Source organism: Uloborus diversus, chromosome 3, assembly GCF_026930045.1.
Source record: "Uloborus diversus isolate 005 chromosome 3, Udiv.v.3.1, whole genome shotgun sequence".
Taxonomy (NCBI): Eukaryota; Metazoa; Arthropoda; class Arachnida; order Araneae; family Uloboridae; genus Uloborus; species Uloborus diversus.
Genome location: NC_072733.1, coordinates 194,472,953 through 194,494,639, shown reverse-complemented (window position 1 = coordinate 194,494,639; position 21,687 = coordinate 194,472,953). Strand labels below are relative to the sequence as shown.

Sequence of the window (21,687 nt, the reverse complement as noted above, 5' to 3'; positions counted from 1 at the left end):
CACATGTTTTTGGCTCGTAACATGCAGCGTTTTCTGTCAAACCCTATCAAACTTGCAGTAAACTCGGCAGTGTACAAGAGAACCATTAAAATACAAATATAAAAACTAGAAGAAATATAAACATTTAAAGCAATTAATTTCCCACTTTGCATAGGCAAAAGATAGGAACTTATAACTTTCAAAATTTGGTAAACAATTAAAAATACCAACTCATAAAAATAATCCAGTTGATTATCATAAAAGCTTGAAAAAATATTATTGACCTATTGAGCTGAATTTTCAATTATTCTCTAGCATGCCTAAGAGATTGTTCGCAAGTTGTTAACATCTGCCTGCAGTTGTTGAGTGTGATTCGTGTTCAAAACAGATTAGTTGCGAATGATTCCATTTGATTTGTCGCCTCTGTGAGAATAACCAAACCTCCTTAAAATAATTACTTTAGTTGCATCAAATTTGTTCCCTGATACTATGCTCAAAATCTGATTAGTATCAGTAGCATTTTAACTGTGAATTTCAGTGCTTCTTAGATAAATTAGCTAATATAAATCAAATCTTTTTACTTGTAATTTTTAACTTAAGTTCATTATGACATGCATGCTGCAATCAAATATCAATATTACTTATGAAATTTTTTTGTCCAATATTTTATTCAATTTCTGCTCATGTTATTTCATTGCATTGAAATCAGAGTTTCTTCCATCTTCCACATTTCAAACATTGCTAATAGCTTTTAATTTTTTTTTTCCTTTCATAGGGACTGAGTCATTGGATATTCCTTCAAATTCAAAAGACGTAAGTTAAAATAGAATGTATGTTAATATTATTCTATTGCTGGCTTTCTTAAAGTTCTTCCTTGTGATATATTAAAAATTCTTCCTTGTGATACATTTAGCCCAATGGTTGGAAAGTTAACCTAAAGCTAAAAGCTAAGAGGTGGAGAAAAGTAGTTGGGGAATTGAATATGGATGTAATTGGTGGAAAGCTAGAAAACGTTTTAATCTATGCCTTATGAGACCAAAATGAGCATACTAAGTATTCCCCCTTCTGCAGTGGTGGCCAAAATTATAACAACAAAAGAAAAATCCTCAAATCTTGGCTGCATTTGGTTGGAAAGTTATGCAAATTTTATAAGTGGAAACTAACGGTAATTTTTTTTTATTTTATTAGAATTACTTTTACGCAATTTTAATGGGAATACATAGGATTTTCGTATTCATAGAATGAAGTTTGAATTTAGACATCTCTGTTATATGGGCAAATTTATAAGGACAATTTAATGTGTGTGTTCTAAAAAGAAAATTTGCTTATTTTTTGTTCTGCACACTGCACTACATAGCGATATAAATGCTTAGTAAGCGATTGGGGATGTCACATTCTATTTTTAATCATGCCATTGGATACTAAACTTTAAGAATTTGAGAAATGGAAAGTGGTTGCTTGAAAACTTCATGACTTACTATTCATCAAATAGCAACAAATCTGAATAAATAGAGATTGGTCATTTAAAGCTTTCTCAAAATTCCTGGTATATAAGGACCACAAAGACAAACAGGTAAGAAATCCTCTGTTTCTGTACATGTGAAACATGATAATAAGGCGAGCTTGCTTCAGGAAACAAACATCAATGAATATTAGATAAGAATTCAAGTTACAATGCAAAGCTCAAACTGTTCAACCTGCCTCCCAAAAAGAGAAAACTTTTCATGATCTGAAACTATGTATAAGGTCACGACTGACTCTAAAAAGTTCATAAGAAACCAAGGGTGGGGCTTGTAAAACATGGGTTGGTATGGGTAAAATGTGGGATGATGTAATCTTTTTTGATGAGAAAGAGTTTAATTAGGATGGACTGGATTTTTTTGCAACTTCTGGTACAATCACTCTGAGGGAAAAAAATCTCAAAGCGTACATTTGGAGGCGGCTCAGTAATCGTCTGAGAAAGCTTCGTAACGGACAGAAACTACCAATATTTTTATTGCAAAGCAGAATGAATTCTGAGAATAATGTTAATGTACTGGAAAAAAATTTTAAACCAAAAACAATGTTAGTTACGAGTTTAAGCAATTTGTTCCAACAGAATAATGTCTAATTACATGTTTCTCAAACTTCAAAATCATTGCTTGATGCTTGTTTTGTGCAATTACTGTACTGGCCAGACAAAAGGCTTGATCTAAGTTTAATGGAACTTTTGTAAGGCATTCTGCCACCCGAAGTGTAAAAAAATGATAATCAATATCCAAGCTAGCAATTCGAAAAAGCCAGGATAAAATTTTTCATTAAGGTTGGTGGGAGGGGCTAAGGGAACTGCAGTCCCTTCTCATATTTGGTCAAAACTTTGAACATATTACAATGTGAATTGCAACGCCATGGAAAGACTTGAAGGAATAGTTTTGTCCTACTACTGAGGTTTTTTAATCTGAAGTTATTACGTTCAAATTAAGTCTTATATTTTACTTTGTTCCCAGTCTAAGGGAGCTGTAGCGCCCCCCTCCCCCCCATGAGGCTAGAACTTACAGTTTAAAATCTGAATTTTTCAAGATTTTAAATTTTGCAAAGCTTTTACAAAGAGAGCCTAAAACTTTTAGGTTTCTAATTTTAAAAAATGTTCAGGGGAAAGCCCTTGCTTCCTCTTATGTCATCAAAGATTACTACTTTGTTAATAACTATTTCAATATTTTCCTTCATTTCATTAGTTAATGATGTTCAGTCCTGTGTCAATATCAATCTGTGATCATTAATTTTATTATGATTCTATTCAAATTACGGAACAGTTGATTTTGTTTTTAACACATATGTGTAAAGTAAATCAACAAGCAATTTTAATTAATGACCCAATGCTGTTTTGAGATGACATAGTAAAATAGCTTTTCAAACAGTCAATTTATAATGATTTTACTCAAAGCGAAGCTAAGTTGCTGAATCAAATGTTATGTAACTATAATAGCTGTATAGAAAGTATTTGTAATTGCAGTAAATTTGTCTGAAATAGTAAGAGTATTCCTTTGTTTCTTCGTACTGTACTTTCTCTTGTTAGTTCTAGTAAAATTATCTATAATAATAATACAATGATGTAGTAGAACCTCCCTTAAGGGACATTTTTTCTGGTCCGGGCCCCTTTGAATAGGGACCTCCTTGTGTTTGCCTCTAATTAAGGGACACTCTATTTAAGGGACAGTCACAGAGAAAGAAATTACAAAAAATTATGTTCAAGTGCATAAGAAAGAGTGAATTTACTGGGATTCAAGTTTTACTTTTCCTCTAAAAATTAATTGAGGAGAGTTTAACATTAACATATGTTAAAGAAACAAGTATATATTGTAAAAGTCTTGCTTAAAGTTACATGCACAATTTGCCCATCAAGATACTTATTCAAGTAGGCTCAGAGCCAAAGGAGAGGGCACAAACTGAGTAGCTTTTTATATAATAATTGTATGTGAACACTAATTGTAATTCACAATGTCTTGCATTGTAAATTACGTGACATGGAGCAAATTCATGCAATGAATTACTTCAAAATAATTCTTTATGCTGCAAAAATTTTGGATTACCAAATTTTGGACTCAATTATAATTAATAAAATAATAAAAACTTAAACAAAATTATTAAGTGTAAATTTTATTTAGTTGTGTATGAAAAATGTATAGTATTTAATCCTAACCGTCAATAGTCTAAGTTCATAAAAAAATTGAGTTAACACATTTCTTGCATAAACTAAAATACTTTCAAAGAGGGGACACCTCTATTTAAGGGACAAAATGTCTGGTCCCATTAGTGTCCCTTATTGAGAGGTTCTACTGTATTTTGGTATTTTCTACTTCTTGATAGTTCTTCTCTTTTGTTTTAGAAAGATGTTGAAAATCTTATCTATAACAACGTTGCTGCAAATGTAGTGTATAGAGAGAAAAAAACACCACCTAAAGTGAGAAAAATAGATCCTATTTCAAGGCCGAATCTGATTCGACGAGAATCTTTAAAATTAGGTAAATATTTCTCAAAGTTAAAAGTTCTGTTTTTCCTGTACTTGTGAGATATTTTTTGCTGCTGTAGTTATAAGTGCAAAAAAGTCCCAACTGGGTCATTTCACTTTCTATCGCCTTTTGCCATGTGCGGTCCATTGAGTTATAACATTTAAAGGAGAGAGAACTTCCCATTCTTCTATACTGAGGCTCACGGTCTGAATTTCAAGCGAGTATGGCAAAACCAATTGCATGATAAAACATTTTGTTTAATGGCAAAAGACCACTTCTTTTGCCGCAACGATTTGAACATATTAAGGATTTGAAAATTGCATGGCAAAAGGCTTTACAGGATAAAACTTGAGTTTAAACGTTAAAATTGCGATTCTTTTGCCATACTCGCTTGGTCAGAAAATGGACCAATTAGTTCGCTATCCTCTTATTGTTACAGCTCGATTGTGCGGTCATGTCTCAGATTTTGTCTATTATTTCTTTTTTTTTTGGACTAGATACCAATGACATGAGATGAGCTCAAATTAACTTTTTTTAGATTTTTTGAATGAAAATTGCGCTTTGGATTTTTTCCACAAAGTTTTTGATTTTTAATCACTTTTCGGAGTCTTCTTTTTGGTATGATTTTAGAAAATTCCCCCTAATTTCTTTTTTTTCCAACCATCTGAGCAAAATTAGGTATCAATTTCAAGCGAATACTTTTCTCTTTAAGTATAAACAACAGAAAGCATTCTGTGAATAGTGGGGTGTCACCACACGGGTTATCTAAAAGTCAGTTTTTATGTTTTTTTCAATTGGGAATATGTCATATCTCCAGAGTACTAACTAAGATCTACATCATTTTTTTGTAGAACATTTAAATCATTTTCTTGCTATGTAGAAAAAACTAGAAGGGTATTTTTTGTTGCATTGAAATAAAAAAATAAATTTTGCTTTGCGGAAAACTCACTTCGAATACAAGTTTTCTATAACTTTAAATCGTTTTTGAGCTTAAAAAAAAGCTTAAAATTTTTTCAGAACAATTGATAATGGAATGTCAAAGCATAAAATTTGATTTGTATCAATCTTAAATCGTTAAAAAGCTGCTCACTTTGGAAAATAATTGTGCAAAGCCTTCGTTTCTCAGTTGACAAAAAAAAAAAGGAAAAACATTTTGGATTTAAAATATACTAGATATTAAGAATAATAACAAAAGGAGTAGTTCAAAAAGCATTTTTAACAGCCTTATTTTGCTTTTTTTTTTTTTTAAAGCATTTAAAGCCAAAAAAAAAATTGAATTACTGTTGAAAAGTTTTCATAGCGTGATTTCGTTTGGATTGCTTAACACCTGACAACGGTCCTCTACTCTTACATTACTAATCTAGTACAACTCTAGATTTCTCTTAAAAGATTATTTTTGCTGATTAAAGCAGATTTTAAAATTCTTTGAAAATAATTTCAAAATTGACAGAGGTCCTGGTTTTTTTCTCTTTTGAAGAAAAAAAAGGAAATATGTTCCATCTGCCATCTTTTTAAAGAGACCCCTACATCAGCCCAAGCAGATAGATTTGAAGGACCCTTTAAGTTGTTCTGCAATTAAGAAAAATGTAAGATAACTTTTAATTAAATTAAAATGCAGAGTAAATTAATTAAATAAAAGCAGTTGGCATAAGCATTCCATTAAATGTTTTATAATCAACGAAAGCTTTTCAAAACATTAGAAGAATGTTTAGCAATATGACCTACAAACTATATGCATGCATTATGAAAGGAATGGCAACAACTGCTTTTATTGTTACCAGTTACAAAGTAGGTTGTTTTTTAACTATAATGACAAAATCATTATTTGTTCAGAGGCTTCATTTAGTTTTGCAGTGGCTTCATTGTTGTAACCTGAATAATCTGGTTCATACTCACTGCCTGAAAAATTGATTTATTCTGACTACTTTCAGGAAAAATTGAAAAAAAAAAATTCTTTTTGGTAAGAAGTACATAATTTTGTACTCGGTACAATCAAATAAACATTTTATTGTACAAGTAATTATTTACATTATTTTAATAAAGTAAACAACACAGCTTGTTGCATGCACATTATACACATTATTATACTTTCGCTTTGTAAGTGAATCGACACATAGCTTTCATCGATTATAAAATGTTAAATGAAAAGCATGCTTTTGCGGAATGAACTTATTTTAAAAATGTGCTCTATTTATTGATTCAATTAAAGTTCAATTAAATTTTTTCTTTATTACAGAACAACTTACAAAGTTCCCTTCATTACCTTCTGTTTCAGGTCTCAAAAATGATGGCAGATGGGGCGCACTTACTTTTTATCAAATGATGGGAAAATCCGAATTTTTATCAATTTTGAAATAAGGCTTAAAGATATTTTTAAATGTACTTCAATCAGCAAAAATGATCTTTGGAGAAATTTAGAGTTGGGCTGCATGAGTAAAGTAAGAGTGGAGGACCATTATCAGGTGTTACATAATCCAAACAAGTTCATATTATGGAAACTTTTCAATAGTAATTATTTTTTTCTTTGTCTTTTAACCCATTAATGCTGTTTGATACAAAAATATACCTACTGGGAACAAAATTATAATATTTTACATAGTATATAACCATGGAGACAGAAAAAAATATTATTTCTGCATCATTGTTAAAAATGGACGCATTAATAGGCTCAAAACTTGAATAAATGATAACTCCAACAGCATTCCTCTTCCATTAAAAAATAAAATGCAAGTTTTGCATGTATTTTAGTAATTTCAAAAAAGTTTTAAAATTGTATCATAATTGTAACGGTGTATTTGATTTAAACATGCTTTTAAAAAGTTGTTTTTATCTTTGTTTCGTATTGTAAATTCACTTTTACTTTCAATGGTAGAAAATTGTACCAACCAGCAAATATGAAATCCCTGTCTTGCTTTGGGCAAATTAAAGTGTTTGAACTAAAATTTGTACAAATAAGTGATATTTTTTAAAGATTTTGTGCATTTTAATATTGTTGTTAATTATATTTACAAAGTTTATATTTTAAGTAAAAAATTCAAAATAATGATAGCTTTTCTACTACTTTGAAGTTTGCTCAATTTTTGCACCGTTTAACAGAGCTACAAGAATTTAGAAAACTCATAATACGTCAATGTAGACGAGTCAATAGTCCTTTATTATCGACATCATTGACACAAAAAGCTGATAAGAGGAAATCCGTTTTGGTTTGGATATTATGTGTGGGTGTGTGTGTCAGTCTCATCATATCAACTTTCATTTCTTTCGGAGCCATATTGCGGAATCTAGACGAATTGGTTTAGATTGACGTTTCACTTGGACTTTTGAAAAAGCCATAAGTATCTAAGTACCAGAGGAAACCCGTGCCAGTATGAGCAGTTTTATACTTGTATTCCTGTGCTAAAAGAACTTTCTAATAGGGGTAATCTTTCAACTTATGCATTGAAAGAGAGTATGCAATAGGATGCTGCATTGAATTCAAGAAATGAAATGAAGAAACACACACACACAATCAACCAAGAATAGCGCGTGAAAATGCGACAATGTACATGATGTTATAAAGTGGAACGGCAGTACTGCTGCTGCAGTTGCAAGCAATAAAGTATTCAGAACATGATGTGAATCGGGCAACAAATGAGGTGCTTCTGAGGAAAAGAAAATTGTTCCTATGTCAAAGAAACACATAGCAAGTACATCTGTGGGGTAGACCTTTTTGATTCGTATATGAATACAGTATTAGAAATTGTTCAAAAAAACAAACTGTGTTGATCACTTTTTTCATGGGTAATTTGTGAAACGTGCTGTAAAAGAATGGCAGAAGTACCAGAATCTTTGAAACTATGATTCACTATTCATACCGAATTATTTTTAAAATGTAATTACATTTTTTGTAATTTTCTAGTGAAAGATTTTTTTAAGTTCATATTCGATGAAATTTTATTTTACAAACTGAATGCTTTTTTTTTTTTTTTTTTGAATAATTGAAATTTTTGTCAGAAAACACTTTATCTAAGTTTACAGTGCTAGTAAAAAAAATTGCATCTCCTTCGCGCTTTCACAACAATGGGATTATGTGAGAAGATTTGGTTGACCGATTAACGATGAATGTATGTGAAGTTCTGCAAAACTTATGAAATAAACATTTAACAGCAGGAATCCGATAATTGTTTACATAGATCGTGGCTGTTTCCGGGCCAAGGCAAACTGCTGACCCCATGCTCATTTCTCCATTTCTGAACCTGCGTGTGAGTTTAGAGAAAAAAATTACTTAACCCCATGTCAATTTAAGTCTAATGGCAAGATAAAGGTTATTAAATTGTCACTTACCAGTTTTGCTCTATGGCAAGGAGCAGAATCATCCTGGAAAATGACGTTTGGAACTGAAGTAAAGTGATCCCGGATAGTAGGAAGCAATTTCTCCTCCAAAATGCCAATATACTCCTGAACGTTTATTGTTCCTTGCATAAAGTGAAGCCCACCAACTCCTTGACCAGAAATACATCCCCAAATCATCTGGGATACAGGACGCTTGACTGTGTGTTGAATGCAGTCGGGATGATATTCCTATCCCTTGCGACACGAGTGATGCAATTTTTTTTACCACCACTCTAAGTAAATTTGACAATTATAGATATTTATAATTGATAATCAATGCAATTATTGAAATTACACAATAAATGTAAAATTTTCACAAAAAAAAAAAAAATATGCTCAGAGTATATAAATGCCATTTGGTAGAAAAATCTACCATAAAAATAAAAATAGAAAATTCAACGGGAAAAATTAAATTTGTATATGATGCACTAGACATAAAATAAATAAAAACTAATAAAATTATCAAAACTTATTCTTTTTTTTTTTTTGAAACCCGCATTAATGGGTTAATGTCAAAGAAAAATAATGCCATTAAAAATGTTTTTTAAACTATTCTTTTTCTTATTCTTAATATTAATATATTTTCAATAAAAAGGTTTTTTTTCTTTCTCTTTTGTCAAGTGTGAAACGGGGGTTTTGCACAATTATTTTCCAAAGTGAACAATTTTTTAACGACATACAATAGATACAAATCAACTTTTAGTCTTTCACATTCCACTATTGACTGTTTTGAAAAGTTTTTGCACTTTTTTTGACTCAAAAGGGCTTGAAAGCTATGGAAGACTAGTATTTGAAGTAAATTTTCTGCAAAACAAACTTTATTTTTTTATTTCAAAACAACAAAAAAAAAATGTTCTAGTTTTTTCTACATAGCAAGAGAATGATTTAAATGCGTTACAAAATAAAATTGATGCAGATATGAGTTGGTACTCCAGAAATATGACTTATTAAATCTCCCAATTGAAAAAGCATAAAACTGACTTTAGATAAGGAGCAGCAACACCCCACTATTCACAGAACGCTTTCTATTGTTTATACTGAAAGATAAAAGTATGAGCTTGAAATCGATACCAAATTCAGATTAATTGGTTGAAAAATAAAGAAATTAAGGAGATTTTCCTAAGTTCATACTAAAAGTGCGACTCCAAGAAGTGATCAAAAATCGAATTTTTGAAAAAAAAAATCTCCAAAGCATGATTATCATTGAAAAAATCTTAAAACATTAATTTGATCTTTTCTCATAGATGTCAATTGGTAAAAAATAATGATGGACAAAAGGTGAGACATGACGGCACAGCCGACTATTAAATTTGGATGATTTGACACACACATGTAGTGATTCTAGAGGAAATCTAAATATAAGTTATTCTGGTTTATTTATTTACTTGGTTTTCCCACAGAAAGTTGAACTCTACATTTAAATATGTACAACACAGTTACATAATAGCTGTGTTGTGTATAAACTGTGTTTCTATAATTGTAAACTAAAAATTTGTTTAATAAATGTCTAACTAGGCAGAAAATGCATTGTAAATTTAATAAGATATAATATACAGTATGCTTAAATCTTAATTGTGTTATTGATTATGCTGTTAACTTTATCTTTTGTTTATTAACTTTAAATATAAATATTTCATTTTTAGATGTGATCATTTTTTAATTTATTAGCATTTTGAGAGTTAGAGTTTAGTAGCATTGACATCAATATGCATGCATAAGAAAGAATTTTTTGGTGAGTTAAAATAAAAACAGAAATGAGACAAATACGTGGAGAATTTGATGTTTGAAGTAGGAATTTGTTGGACTTTTTCTGATAGCTCAATTAAAAACCTGAAGTTCGAAAAACTAAAAACAGGTTATGGGCAAGCCTAAGTGAAAATTTGTGGAATGATCTGCTCAGGAGGAAAGGAATAACAAACATATATTTAACAATCAAATAAACATTTTATTGAACAATAAATATATCGAATCATACAAATATTAACAAGTGTAAATAAAAATTCACATTCCCCAACAATTGACTAAAACTCATCCTATAAATATCAGTAGAAGACACATTTTAAAATAGTATCGTTAAAGTTCCAGTAAAATTCACATAACTAGTTTAATTCTAGAATCACCTTGAGTCCTATGCCAAAAACAATAGTTCAGATGAACAACATAAAAGTTCATACCCTACAAGCTATTTTTTTTAAAGATATAATTTTTTTTTTTTGATCATAGTATTTGAAAGATGCTTAAAATGTTTTTTAAAAAATTTCAAGAAAAAGAGCTAAAGGGGAAAATATATATTTTAAAGGTGAAAAAATTGTAATGTATAATGCATTGCTTTTTGAACACTGATATAATCTTATACAAAAACTTTTCTTTTGGACACAAAAGAAGTTTTTTTCTCTCAAAAATAACAGAAGAATGAAAAATTGATGAAACTTCCCTGGGCAGCATGAACTGCATCCTACCCTGGTGCCAAGTGGTTTGCAAGAGTGGCTCTCGCCAGGGGTGCAGCAGCCAGGCAGCGGTATTTTGACTGATTAAAAAAAAAAAAAATCGGGTTTATTTATTCATTTTTTATTTTTTTAAAAATTTATCATATAAGTAGAAAATTGCTTTTATGAATAAAATAAAAAATAAAAGTTAAATTTGCAACAAAAAGAGCTAGAGGGGAAAATGAAAAAATCCCTAATTCTCAAATAAAAAATGGGCGGGGGAGTTTACACGTGGCGTGAAATTCTATTCCGATTCATTGAGTTAGTTTAAGTTTTTAGCTAAGCACATAATTTGTTTTAAAATCACATAATTTGTATACCAGGGAGCCGTAGTGGAGGGCATTCTATGCCAGATGATTTTTAAAAAAATTTCGGGATGGGGGCGACATTTTGTCTTATTGTAGCTTGAAGTTAGTAGTTTTTCTTAGGCTAAGTATTTACTCTCATTATAATAAATAATCTAAGCATAAAAAGCCTTATTTGAACAAAATATTAAGAGGCTTTAATTAGCCAAGATATACCGTATTTTCCTGCGTATTATCCGTGGGCGGCCTTTAATCTGCAGGTCCCAAAATTGGCCTGAAGAAAACAAAATGCTTCGTATAATCCGCGGATAATACGATGTAAAAAAATAAAGTTTGAATTTAACATACCATTTAAGCAACTATACTACAAACGTGAAAAAGTAATTACTTTGAATGCATAATCAAAATTAATCTGAAATATAATCTAAAATATAATGATTTCTTCTTGAAACCTTGATTATAGTACGCTAATTACTTGAAAAACAAAGAGTCAAGACAAAGGAGCAAACGGTTTAATCTTGTGCAAATGGCTACCTATTTCACTGTAATCTTGCTTATTTTACATGACCGGAATCGCCAAGAGGAACATTCAAGCAACGTAAAATAACCAACATACAGGCAGACAGCGAGGAATAACAAGCATGCTTGGTAAAATAAACAACATTCAGTCGGCGTACGGTCTCGATCAGTGAATCCTACTGTAAAAGTATTGAGGTTCAATGGTTTGGTGTTAAGGGGAAAAAAAATCACAGATAATCTGCGGCTGCGTATAGTCCATACCTCATAAACTTTGCCTTTTTTAGCAGATAATGCGCGGATTATACGCAGGAAAATACGGTAGTGTTTTTGTTTTATTTTGCCTGTATGGAAATGGTCATGTTTTTTAGTCAATTTCAGATTTGCTATGCTTTTGTATTTGCTTTGCTTTCCTAATTATAATAGAATTTTTTAAATGCTTTGATTTTTATTTGAAAAAAAATTATTTTTCTTTCTTTCTTTTAGAAAATGTGTAAATTATGTTTATATTATACATTCTCCTATTGGTTTGAAACAAGTTCTATTAAAAGTAAAAGCTGTTTTGAAAAAAAAAAATCATTACTATAAACGGAACAGAAAATGTTTTTCTCATTTAATTCAAGAATGTACATACTTTTTATATATATATATTAACGAACTGCAAATAACATTGGTTTTATTGAATTTATGTGAAATGGTGGGGGAGAACTAAAATTTTTGGGAAGGGGAAAATTCTCAATTCACCGAATGAAATCTCACTTTTACCGAATGATAAAATTCGAACATGCACACACATACATACATTACATATACTGCAAAGGAACATTGGGCATCGTTGAAAACTAGTCAAAAAAAAAGAATGTTTAAGTTGCACTACTGTCTCCTAATTTGTCGAATTAATTAGTCCATGTCCCCCCCTCCCCTCCCCAAAAAAAATTGAGGTCACAGTGATCTCTGATGACTTCCCATCGAGGCGCCCTACGGGGAGGAGAGGCACGATTTTTTAAGTTCGCCAGGAGCGCCAGACCCTGTAGTTACGTTACTGTTGGATACCAGGAACCATCCATTGGACGAAGAATTCTAATGGACATAAAATCCAGTTCTTGAGTCTGAATCTTCAATATTCCTGCCTGCTAGGCCTTTTACCAGCAAAATGACTTGATTTAAACTTTTATGTTATAAAAAGAAAATAATCCACTTAAAAACATCTCATGGCAACAACTGGAACATGCCCCCATTTATAGCTGGGCTATACCAAAGAAATTCCTACATCTTTCAAAAAGAATCCACTATACAACGTGGAACAATCAACTTAGAGTACTCAGCTCCCAGACGCAATCTCAGCACATCACCAATACATTGAACTGCAGTTAAACGTCATAAAGAAAAAGAGATTGATTGAGAACTCACACTTGAATACCATTCCCAATCCCCCTGCACGATGGCAGGACGCATATCTAAAAAGAATGCATAAATTATATTGGTGAAACTACTCAACCCCCCCCCCCAGTTCATTATTTAAAACTCAAATCTTTAAAATTGTTTCCCACATGCACACAGCAAAAAGTTACTCAACATCTTTACTATGACGTCACATCATCATGGCGGGTCAACAAACACATGCTAGGCATGCAGGGAATAATGGCTCTGGGGAATGATTTGTGCGCCGGTTAAATATTGGGATGACATTCTAAGTTCAAAAAAATAAGGAAGTAAGTTCTGGAACTTTTTATAAACCTTCTAAAACTTTAGGAATTGTCTTCAAGAACCAAAACTAATGGCTCTAGGCCAACAGAATGACTATTCTTTGGTGACCTTAAAAATGATGATTACTATTTGATAATAGTAACATGCTTTAGAAGAAATCTGGAAGTAATTCAATGAAAAGTTTTATTTTTCGAAACATTATCACCAAACTTGCAAGTGTTACATCGCTGTTGCTTACCCTTGATTCACATTTGGAAAAACAATTGCTGCTGAATAACCAATTTGAAGATGAGTTGTTCACTTCAATAACTCAAAGCTTTGTTAATTTGATTATTGTTTTTGACAAAACATTGAAGAGAAAATAAAAATTTATAGCAATAGATAGGTCGAAGATTTAAAAAAAAAACTGAACATCTTGACCTAAAATTCACAATCATGATATATTCATATTTAAAACTAGTGGCACCCGCACGGCTTCGCCCGTAATAGAAAAATTAAAGGTCTTTTGGTTCGCTTGTATATTTACAAATGATGTATGGTGAATTTTCTCGCCAATTGGCTTGTACCGACGTTACAGTTCCACGTTATGATAATTTCGTATCTCGCCAACTGGCTTGTGCCCATGTTACGATTCCACGTTATGATAATTTCGTAATTTATGATAGTTTTTTTTTTCTTAAAATTTGAATAAAAAAAGAACCACATCGAATTTTCGAAAAATCGCTTCGAGGTGCACACCCCCATGCTACATACTAACTTTGTGCCAAATTTCATGAAAATCGGCCGAACGGTTTAAGCGCTATGCGCGTCACAGACATCCTACAGACATCCTCCGAACAGAGAGACTTACTGCTTTATTATTAGTAAAGATTAGGTGATGATATATTTTCACTATTACAGGAACATCAAAACTTAAAATCAATTTCATTGTTTACAAACTCACTGTTGCCCTTCCTGCTATTTGGCAGATGCAGATTATAACTGCTATCACACTAAACTTTTTTAAGACTCTGAAGGAATAAGATAATCTATTACTCATCATGCTCATGAGCAGGAGATCTGCTGAGCAATTTTCAGTAGAAGAATTCTGTTGAACTAATTATTGTAAATAAAATAGTAGAAAACCAGAACAAAAAAAGGAAGCAGGTTTGAGCATTAAACATTGGTTATGAATAAAATTGCATTAGTTAAATTTCTAAGTTTTGAATAAGACATTCCCAGAATGGTGTTTGGTTATTCAAGTTCCAAGAACAATCGTGTCACATTTAATTTGCTCTTATTCATATGATTGTTAGTACAGGCAATGGAAAATCTTTTTAAACTTCAGTCCATAACAAATTACAAAGACAGATAATTTGGCAAATTTGTAAGAATAACCGTTTCATGCTTGCAAACCTTTTTTTTTTTTTTGGTCTAAACATTCCTGTTTATTTTTCATTAACTGACATAAAAAGATTTTTGCACATCTTCTTCGGTGCAGTTAAGTTTTCTTTTTACTCTTGATTGATTAGTTATTTATATTACTGAAAACTATATTGCTAAAATAAGCAAGTCATGTTAATAAGCCATATGTCATACGTACTCACTGGTAATTTAGTACAAAAATATGCTCTAAAGTTTGAGAGAGAGAGAGGTAAAATTTCAAAATATTTTTTTAAAGAACTCTTGAAAACTTGTTGTTAATCATTTTTATCCAACTCTTTCAAATAAAAACTAGAACAATACTTTCTCATTGAAATTTATCTTCATATTGTCTGTTTGTCAATCAAAGACTGATTACAGTAAAAAACAGACTATGAAAGTATGGCAGAATCAAGAATTTTCCATATGGTTGATTATGCAAAAAAAAAAAAAAAAACGTAACTCTAACAGTTTGCGAAAATTGTTCTTGACATACTTATCTACAAAAATCACAAATGTAAAAACAAAACCTTTTCATTTCAAGAATTTGAGAACTGTATAATGTCATATTTAGTCATGCTTATTACAATTAATGTTTCTTATTTTTAAGATATTTATTCCTGAAAAAACATGGCAAAACCAACCTATTTTTTTTCCTGAAAGTCGCGAGTGTACTCATTCACAGGATTCAGTTTTTTCTTAAATTTTTTTCTCTGAAAATCAAGTTTAAGTTTATGAAATTTTATTCATTTTGCCCAATATTTTTAATATTTTTCAAAATATATAGATTGATGCTTTCTACTTCTTAAGCTTTTCTGTAAAATGTAAGTGTTGAGATGGTGGGGTTAATGCAAAACTTTCATTAGTTTTACTAAAATATTCTGAAACCATAAAATGTATCTTTCTAAATTTGGCAAATTATAGGTGATTCTATTGGAGAAGGAGAGTTTGGATCAGTTCTCTGTGGAAAATGGCTGAATTTAGATAATATAGAAGTAAATTCTTTTGTTTATAATTTTTTTCTGTTATGGGAATACTCTTTTGTTCTATGCATTTGTATATTTGTCTATTTGATTTTCAATTTTTTTTTTTTTAATTTTTAAATTTCACTCAGATTGAAAGAACATGTCAGTAACACAGGGGAGGTATGGTAGTGCAGGACACATTAAAGTAACAAAGCAAACAATCTGAATGCAGCAAGCTTAAAAATTTGGATTTTATCCAAATTAAAAATTTATTTTTAAAGTACAGTAAACTCCCAATTATCGGTGGTCAGACTATCAGTGGTTTGGATTATCCAGTGGTGATGACTTATGATTATGTTATTGTTTGTTTTTAGCTTTTACATATATTTTTTACAATCAATGTTATTGTTTTTAGCTAGAATTTAAATGTATGTCTGAGTTTTATTCATATTTTTCAGCTAGTGTATACATCAGTATTGTTTTCTACCTAATATTTGGATTATTTGTGGTTACCCTGCCACCCTAATCCGCACATAATCAAGAGTTTACTGTAGTTCAGAATTTTTTTTCATAAAATAGTTGAGTTTTTGAACAAACACTGAAATGAATATCTTTATTTTTTAAACCTCCTCTACCATTAGGGTTGATTATCTAGATATTGGAGGGCAGGTAGCTGGTCCCTTTTTGGATCCATATGAACAGAGCCCGATCATTCTGATATTGGACATGGGGCACATTTCTATTTCAGCCTCATATTCAGCCCTCAAAATATTTGAAGAAACTAGCACTCAAAATTCATTCTATGCCCCCCCCCCCCAAAAAAAAATATTCCCCCCTTATGCTATTAAAGAAACAATAAAATATTTCGATACTTGCGTATTAACACAGCTGTGCTAAATTTGGTGGTACCTCATATCACAATATAATATAAAGGCACATTTAAAAAGTAGAAGAGATAATAAATTACAATTATATAAGATGTGGTTAAAATCTGCCCGTGACTGTAAACACAAAAATTATCTATGATATAACATTTAATAGTAAATACAAACTAAACTGTGAGTGGGTTTTGGGATTTGCAAAAGATATTAAATTTTTAAGGGGAAATTTTATCAACAAATAAGAGATTTTTTTCCTTGTCTTGGCATTTGCAAAAATATCAATGATATCATTGTACTCTAGATTCTGAGTGAAATTATCATTTATTTTTAATTACCATGATAAATTAGGGGGATTTTAGTCCCCCTGAAATCTAAGAGGAGGGGCCTGTGCCCCACGTGTCCCTGCGGTAATCAGGCTTTGCATATGAACATACAACAAGAATTGTTGGTTATGCTGAACCTAGACTTGAAAGTAAACAGAATGGTATCTAGAGTGGTTCAAAAATACATGTAAAAAAAAAGTTTTTCCTAGATAGTGGGCCTCCCCTCTATATTTTTAGACTTGTGGATAGTAATACACTAGGAATTTTAGCTTCGTATTTCAACTGAAAGATGGTGCTCAACCCCCTCCCCCAGACTTCATACATATGGGAAGGGGGAGGGGGCTGAAAAAATGCATTGAACCGAAAACACAATGCTACATATTATAATTTATACGCTAATAATATGCATATAAATTGCAATAAAATAAAAATAACAAAAAAAAAAAAAAACAGCTGTGGAAATTAAATGTTTCTAAACTTGTGGCATTTTCTATACTACGGCTAATGTTAAATTAAGGGGTCATTGAGCACCCTCTTAAAATTCCGGTAAGAAGCTTAAACTTTTGCAGCATAATACTATTAGTTAGTCCAAAAAAAATCAAGAATGGCCTGGACTCTAGCTGAGAGAAAGTTTTTTGAACCACTCCAGTGGTCTCACATGGGTCCATACTCCAATCTCTATGCTGTGCACCATGCAAAATGAGCTCTTGGTAGTATTGAGAGGGATACAAACAGCAGGTCTTCTTAAAAACCCTCTCTTATGAAGTCTTCTAGAAAAGGTGGACCTTGGAACCCGGATTCTTGTGGCCACATATAAGTCATGAGAGAGCTGAGAAGCTATAGTAATCTTGTTATGCTTCACTAAAATAGACAAATGCCGATCTTCTCTAGCTGTCGTACTTCTTGGACGACCTTGCGTAGGTCTTTGCTTGATGGCTCCTGTATCTTGAAACTGTCTCCATAAGTTGCACACAGTGCTAAGAGCTAAATTTAATTCTGTATAAGCCTGGACTTAAGACTGGCCTACTTCAAGTGTTCCCACAATTTGCCACCTCATTCCATTATCTAAACGTTGGTAATAACTAATTTTTACGGTTAAAATCAAAATACTGGTTACTACAAAAAAAAAAGAAAAATTCACTGAGTTGTGCTAGTGAACAAGGTGCAGGTAGGTCAGACGCATGTTTGAAACCTATTTCTCCTCCAGCTCTGCCCACACCCATGTGTGCCCATGGGTATTTGACGTACGAGATTTGCATCTTTGTCTCGAATCAGTGGTTTTAGATTTTGTTTATTTCTTGATGTGAGATGGGACAAAATATGTAAATTCTCTTCATTTTCAAAACTGGTGTAGTTCAAAGAAAATGAAATATCTAAACACTGCAGTTAAGTCTTACAGATTAAAGCAGCTTAAAAAAGAAATTTTAATCTGAATTTAACATGAAATAAAAAATATTCAAAATTGTTTTGAAATATCATTTTTAAAAAAATGTGAAGATTATGAACATCAATGATAACATCTGCTTTAACTGGTTTTAGTGGTCAGTAATGTCGTGTGCCAATACTGTTGAAGGAAATAATGTTTGCTTTTGTTTAAACTTAGATATTAAGATAATCATAATATAAAACTGATGAAAATAATATTACAATCCTTTCTTTGTATTTTCTTTGCAGGTAAATGTGGCTATTAAAACTATGCGTGATGAGCAGGTACAGCGCTGCAGAGAGGAATTTATTCGTGAAGTGGAAGTAATGGTGGGTTTGGATCATCCATGTGTTGTAAAGTTACTTGGAGTATGCTTAGGCCCTCCTTTAATGATGGTATGTTCATAGTTATTTATAAAAAATAATCCATAAAGAATTTGGTGAAATTAAAAGTATTGATTAAAGCACTTGTTTTTAGCCTTTAAAATTTGAAATAAATGTGTTTTAGTTTTCATATAGGTATGTTCAGAGGTCTGTCCAGGATTTTTCACAGGGTCCATTTTTGTGAAAAATCAAGTATTTTAGTGAAAAATCAATTTTGTGAAAAATCAAATTTTGAAAAAAAAAATTTTTTTTTGTAAAAACGAAATTTTTGAATTTTGAGATGGCGCAACTGCATTATTGATACTTGAAGTTGAGTGTTTTCCCTCTTTTCTGTTGAGAATATCATTCTTGAGTGTTTTTCGAGTATTGGGGTACGAGAGGGTGGCATCGCTCTCTGGGAGATAGGCACCCATCAAGTATCAATATTTATTTACCATTCTGCATTATGTTAAATTATACTAGAAATGTTATATATATAGTATTTAAAATAATTTTAAGAAAGAAATTCAGGCAGGGGTTCAGCATTTAACTTTTTGAACCAAGACATTGTTAAAGAGCGCAGAATTTCATTTAAAACTTTTACACGCCGTGATTTTTACAAAAAATTTTTTTATTTGTTTACATCTTAACAAAGCATATTAAACATCGAAAATTCCAAAAATCAGATTCCCCTAGCGGATGCAAAGAGATTGCAATCCTCAAAGTGAAAACATTGAAAGTAAAAACGGCTTGTAAAATAAATATTTTTGGTAAAATTGTTTTAGAATTGCGTTTTAGAGTCCTATGATAAACATATCATTAATGTCTGAACACAGTTAAATAAAAATAAAATAAAATAAAAAATGAACCATCGATTCAGCATTTAAATTTTTGACTCGTAAAAGAAAATGGAATTCCGCTTTAAAGACTTAAAATAAGCATTGTTACAAAAATAAAAAGACTTTTCATTTATTTGCATCCTAATAAATTGAAGTTAGCTTGAAAAAATAATAAAATATGATTCTCAAATTGAATGTAAACAAATTGGGCTTTTCAAAATGTAGGCATCTAAAGAAAAACACGATTAATAAAAGAGTTTATTTAAAATTAATAATCCTTTTTAGCATCGAAAAATCAAACCCATATAACTTTTTCCCAAAATAACAATTGAACATCGCCCCGCCAGACGCTCGCTAAGTGACGGTAGGTTTAAAGTTGGTAACCCTAAGTTCATTTTGCTGTATATGACCCTTTGTCAGAGAAGTTTACAACAACACCGCTGCATAAAGCAAACAAGCAAAATTATAAACCAAACTGACTTTCAGCTGTTACTTTCTTTCAAAGAAAGCAACAACAAGCATTATATTTATTTGGCCTTAGTAGTTATTTGTTGCTTGCAGGAGCGTCACAAGAATGCTGTTTTTTTTTCTTTTGCAAAATTAGCAGATTTTGTATAAGTTGATACCTCTAATTTAACTTTAAAAAAGGTTCCAAACATTATCCTTTTTATGCATAGAAATATGCTGCATTATTTTGATTTGAGATTTTCTCTTCCAATAAACAATTCGTGAAAGATTCGTTTTTATCAGAATTTTGTGAAGGGTCCATTTTGGTTGATCAGGATTTTGTGAAAGGTCCGTTTTGGTTGATCGGATTTTTGTGAAGGGTCCGTTAACGGACCGGAATTTCCTCTGGCCAGACCCCTGATGTTAGTGGATGCAAACTTGACATCAAGTGCTACCAAGCTTATTTGTTATTTGAAGCATATGAAACATGTCCAAAAAAAGGTTCATGTACCTGTCGCTAGAAACAAATATCAGTTACAATAACTTTTTCTGCTTTGTTTAAACCATTTAAAGGACCATTTTGAAGCTCTCAAAGTATGTCAAGTTTCTGGCCTACCAGTGACGACCCTAAGTCTTGCAGTACTCTGGGCAGAAACTTTTTGCAGGGTCCTCAATTAAACATTATTAACGCTATATTAAAAATTATTATATTTTCCCTGCTGCACCATGTACAATGGTGCAGCAGGGAAACTTGCTTATTTGAAAAGTTAATAAAATAAAAAGTACAGTAAAACCTGTGAAGTTGACCACCTTTGTAAGTTGACCACCTGTCTAAGTTGACGACTTTTTTCAGGCTTCGAATTAGCACTTATCATATAAATCAACCTCTGTAAGTTGACCACCTGTTTAAGTTGACCACTAAAGTAGCGCACCGCAGGTGGTCAACTTACACAGGTTTCACTGTGCTTCATTTATCAATTTATTTCTTTTTATAAAATATTGTATGCATTCTGAATTTTTATTTTAATTAGATTTAAAATTTACATCAGGCAAATGTTGGCTCCCATTAGTTAATGGTGGCACTGATCTACTCTATTTTTGAAGTTTTGTTCCACTAATTTGAGCATATCGACAGGAATGTTGGCGATGGCTAGCCGGATATTGTTCTTTAGGTGTTGCAGTGTCTGGGGCTTGTCGTTGTAAACGATCCATCTCAAATCAATCTTTCCCTTACAAAAAAATTGTATCAAAGAACTGTTATATACTGTATTAGTTCTACGTTTTTATTATAGTTTACCAGGGCCGGATTTAGGCTTAAGGGGTATTAAACTAACTCAGGTATGGCAGGCCCTTTTTGTTGTCCTGGACAATTTATGTTGGTGGCAGAACTGGTCAATTATTAAAGTCTTTTCCCCCTCTGATACATAAAGCCATGCCCCCCCCCCTTTATATTGCTTCCCGCTTTCTTGTGTTTGTGTTTAATCTGGGAGGGAGAGAGGTATCAGAAGAGTTATGCAAGGGCCACCTTCACTGTGGTATAGTTTATCTCCAGTTTTAAGGGATCTGGGGGGTTTCCTCCCGTAAAAATTTTTGAAAAACAGTTGAAAAATTCAGAATTTTGGGGCCTTATGAAGCATAATAAGAACTATCAAAATATCAGGGGAAAAACAGGCAAACCTGAACTTTTTGT

General features: G+C 31.6%; 1 protein-coding gene across 1 annotated transcript in view; it reads left to right on the top strand.

The window, feature by feature from the left end:
- Window positions 1-21,687, top strand: part of LOC129219112 (tyrosine-protein kinase HTK16-like) — a 79,992-nt gene that overhangs the window by 51,097 nt on the left and 7,208 nt on the right. Inside the window, exons 10-13 of the mRNA XM_054853432.1 lie at window positions 755-792; window positions 3,845-3,980; window positions 15,679-15,749; window positions 18,598-18,744. Coding sequence (XP_054709407.1) covers window positions 755-792; window positions 3,845-3,980; window positions 15,679-15,749; window positions 18,598-18,744 — 392 coding nt within the window. The remainder of the gene's footprint in view (window positions 1-754; window positions 793-3,844; window positions 3,981-15,678; window positions 15,750-18,597; window positions 18,745-21,687) is intronic.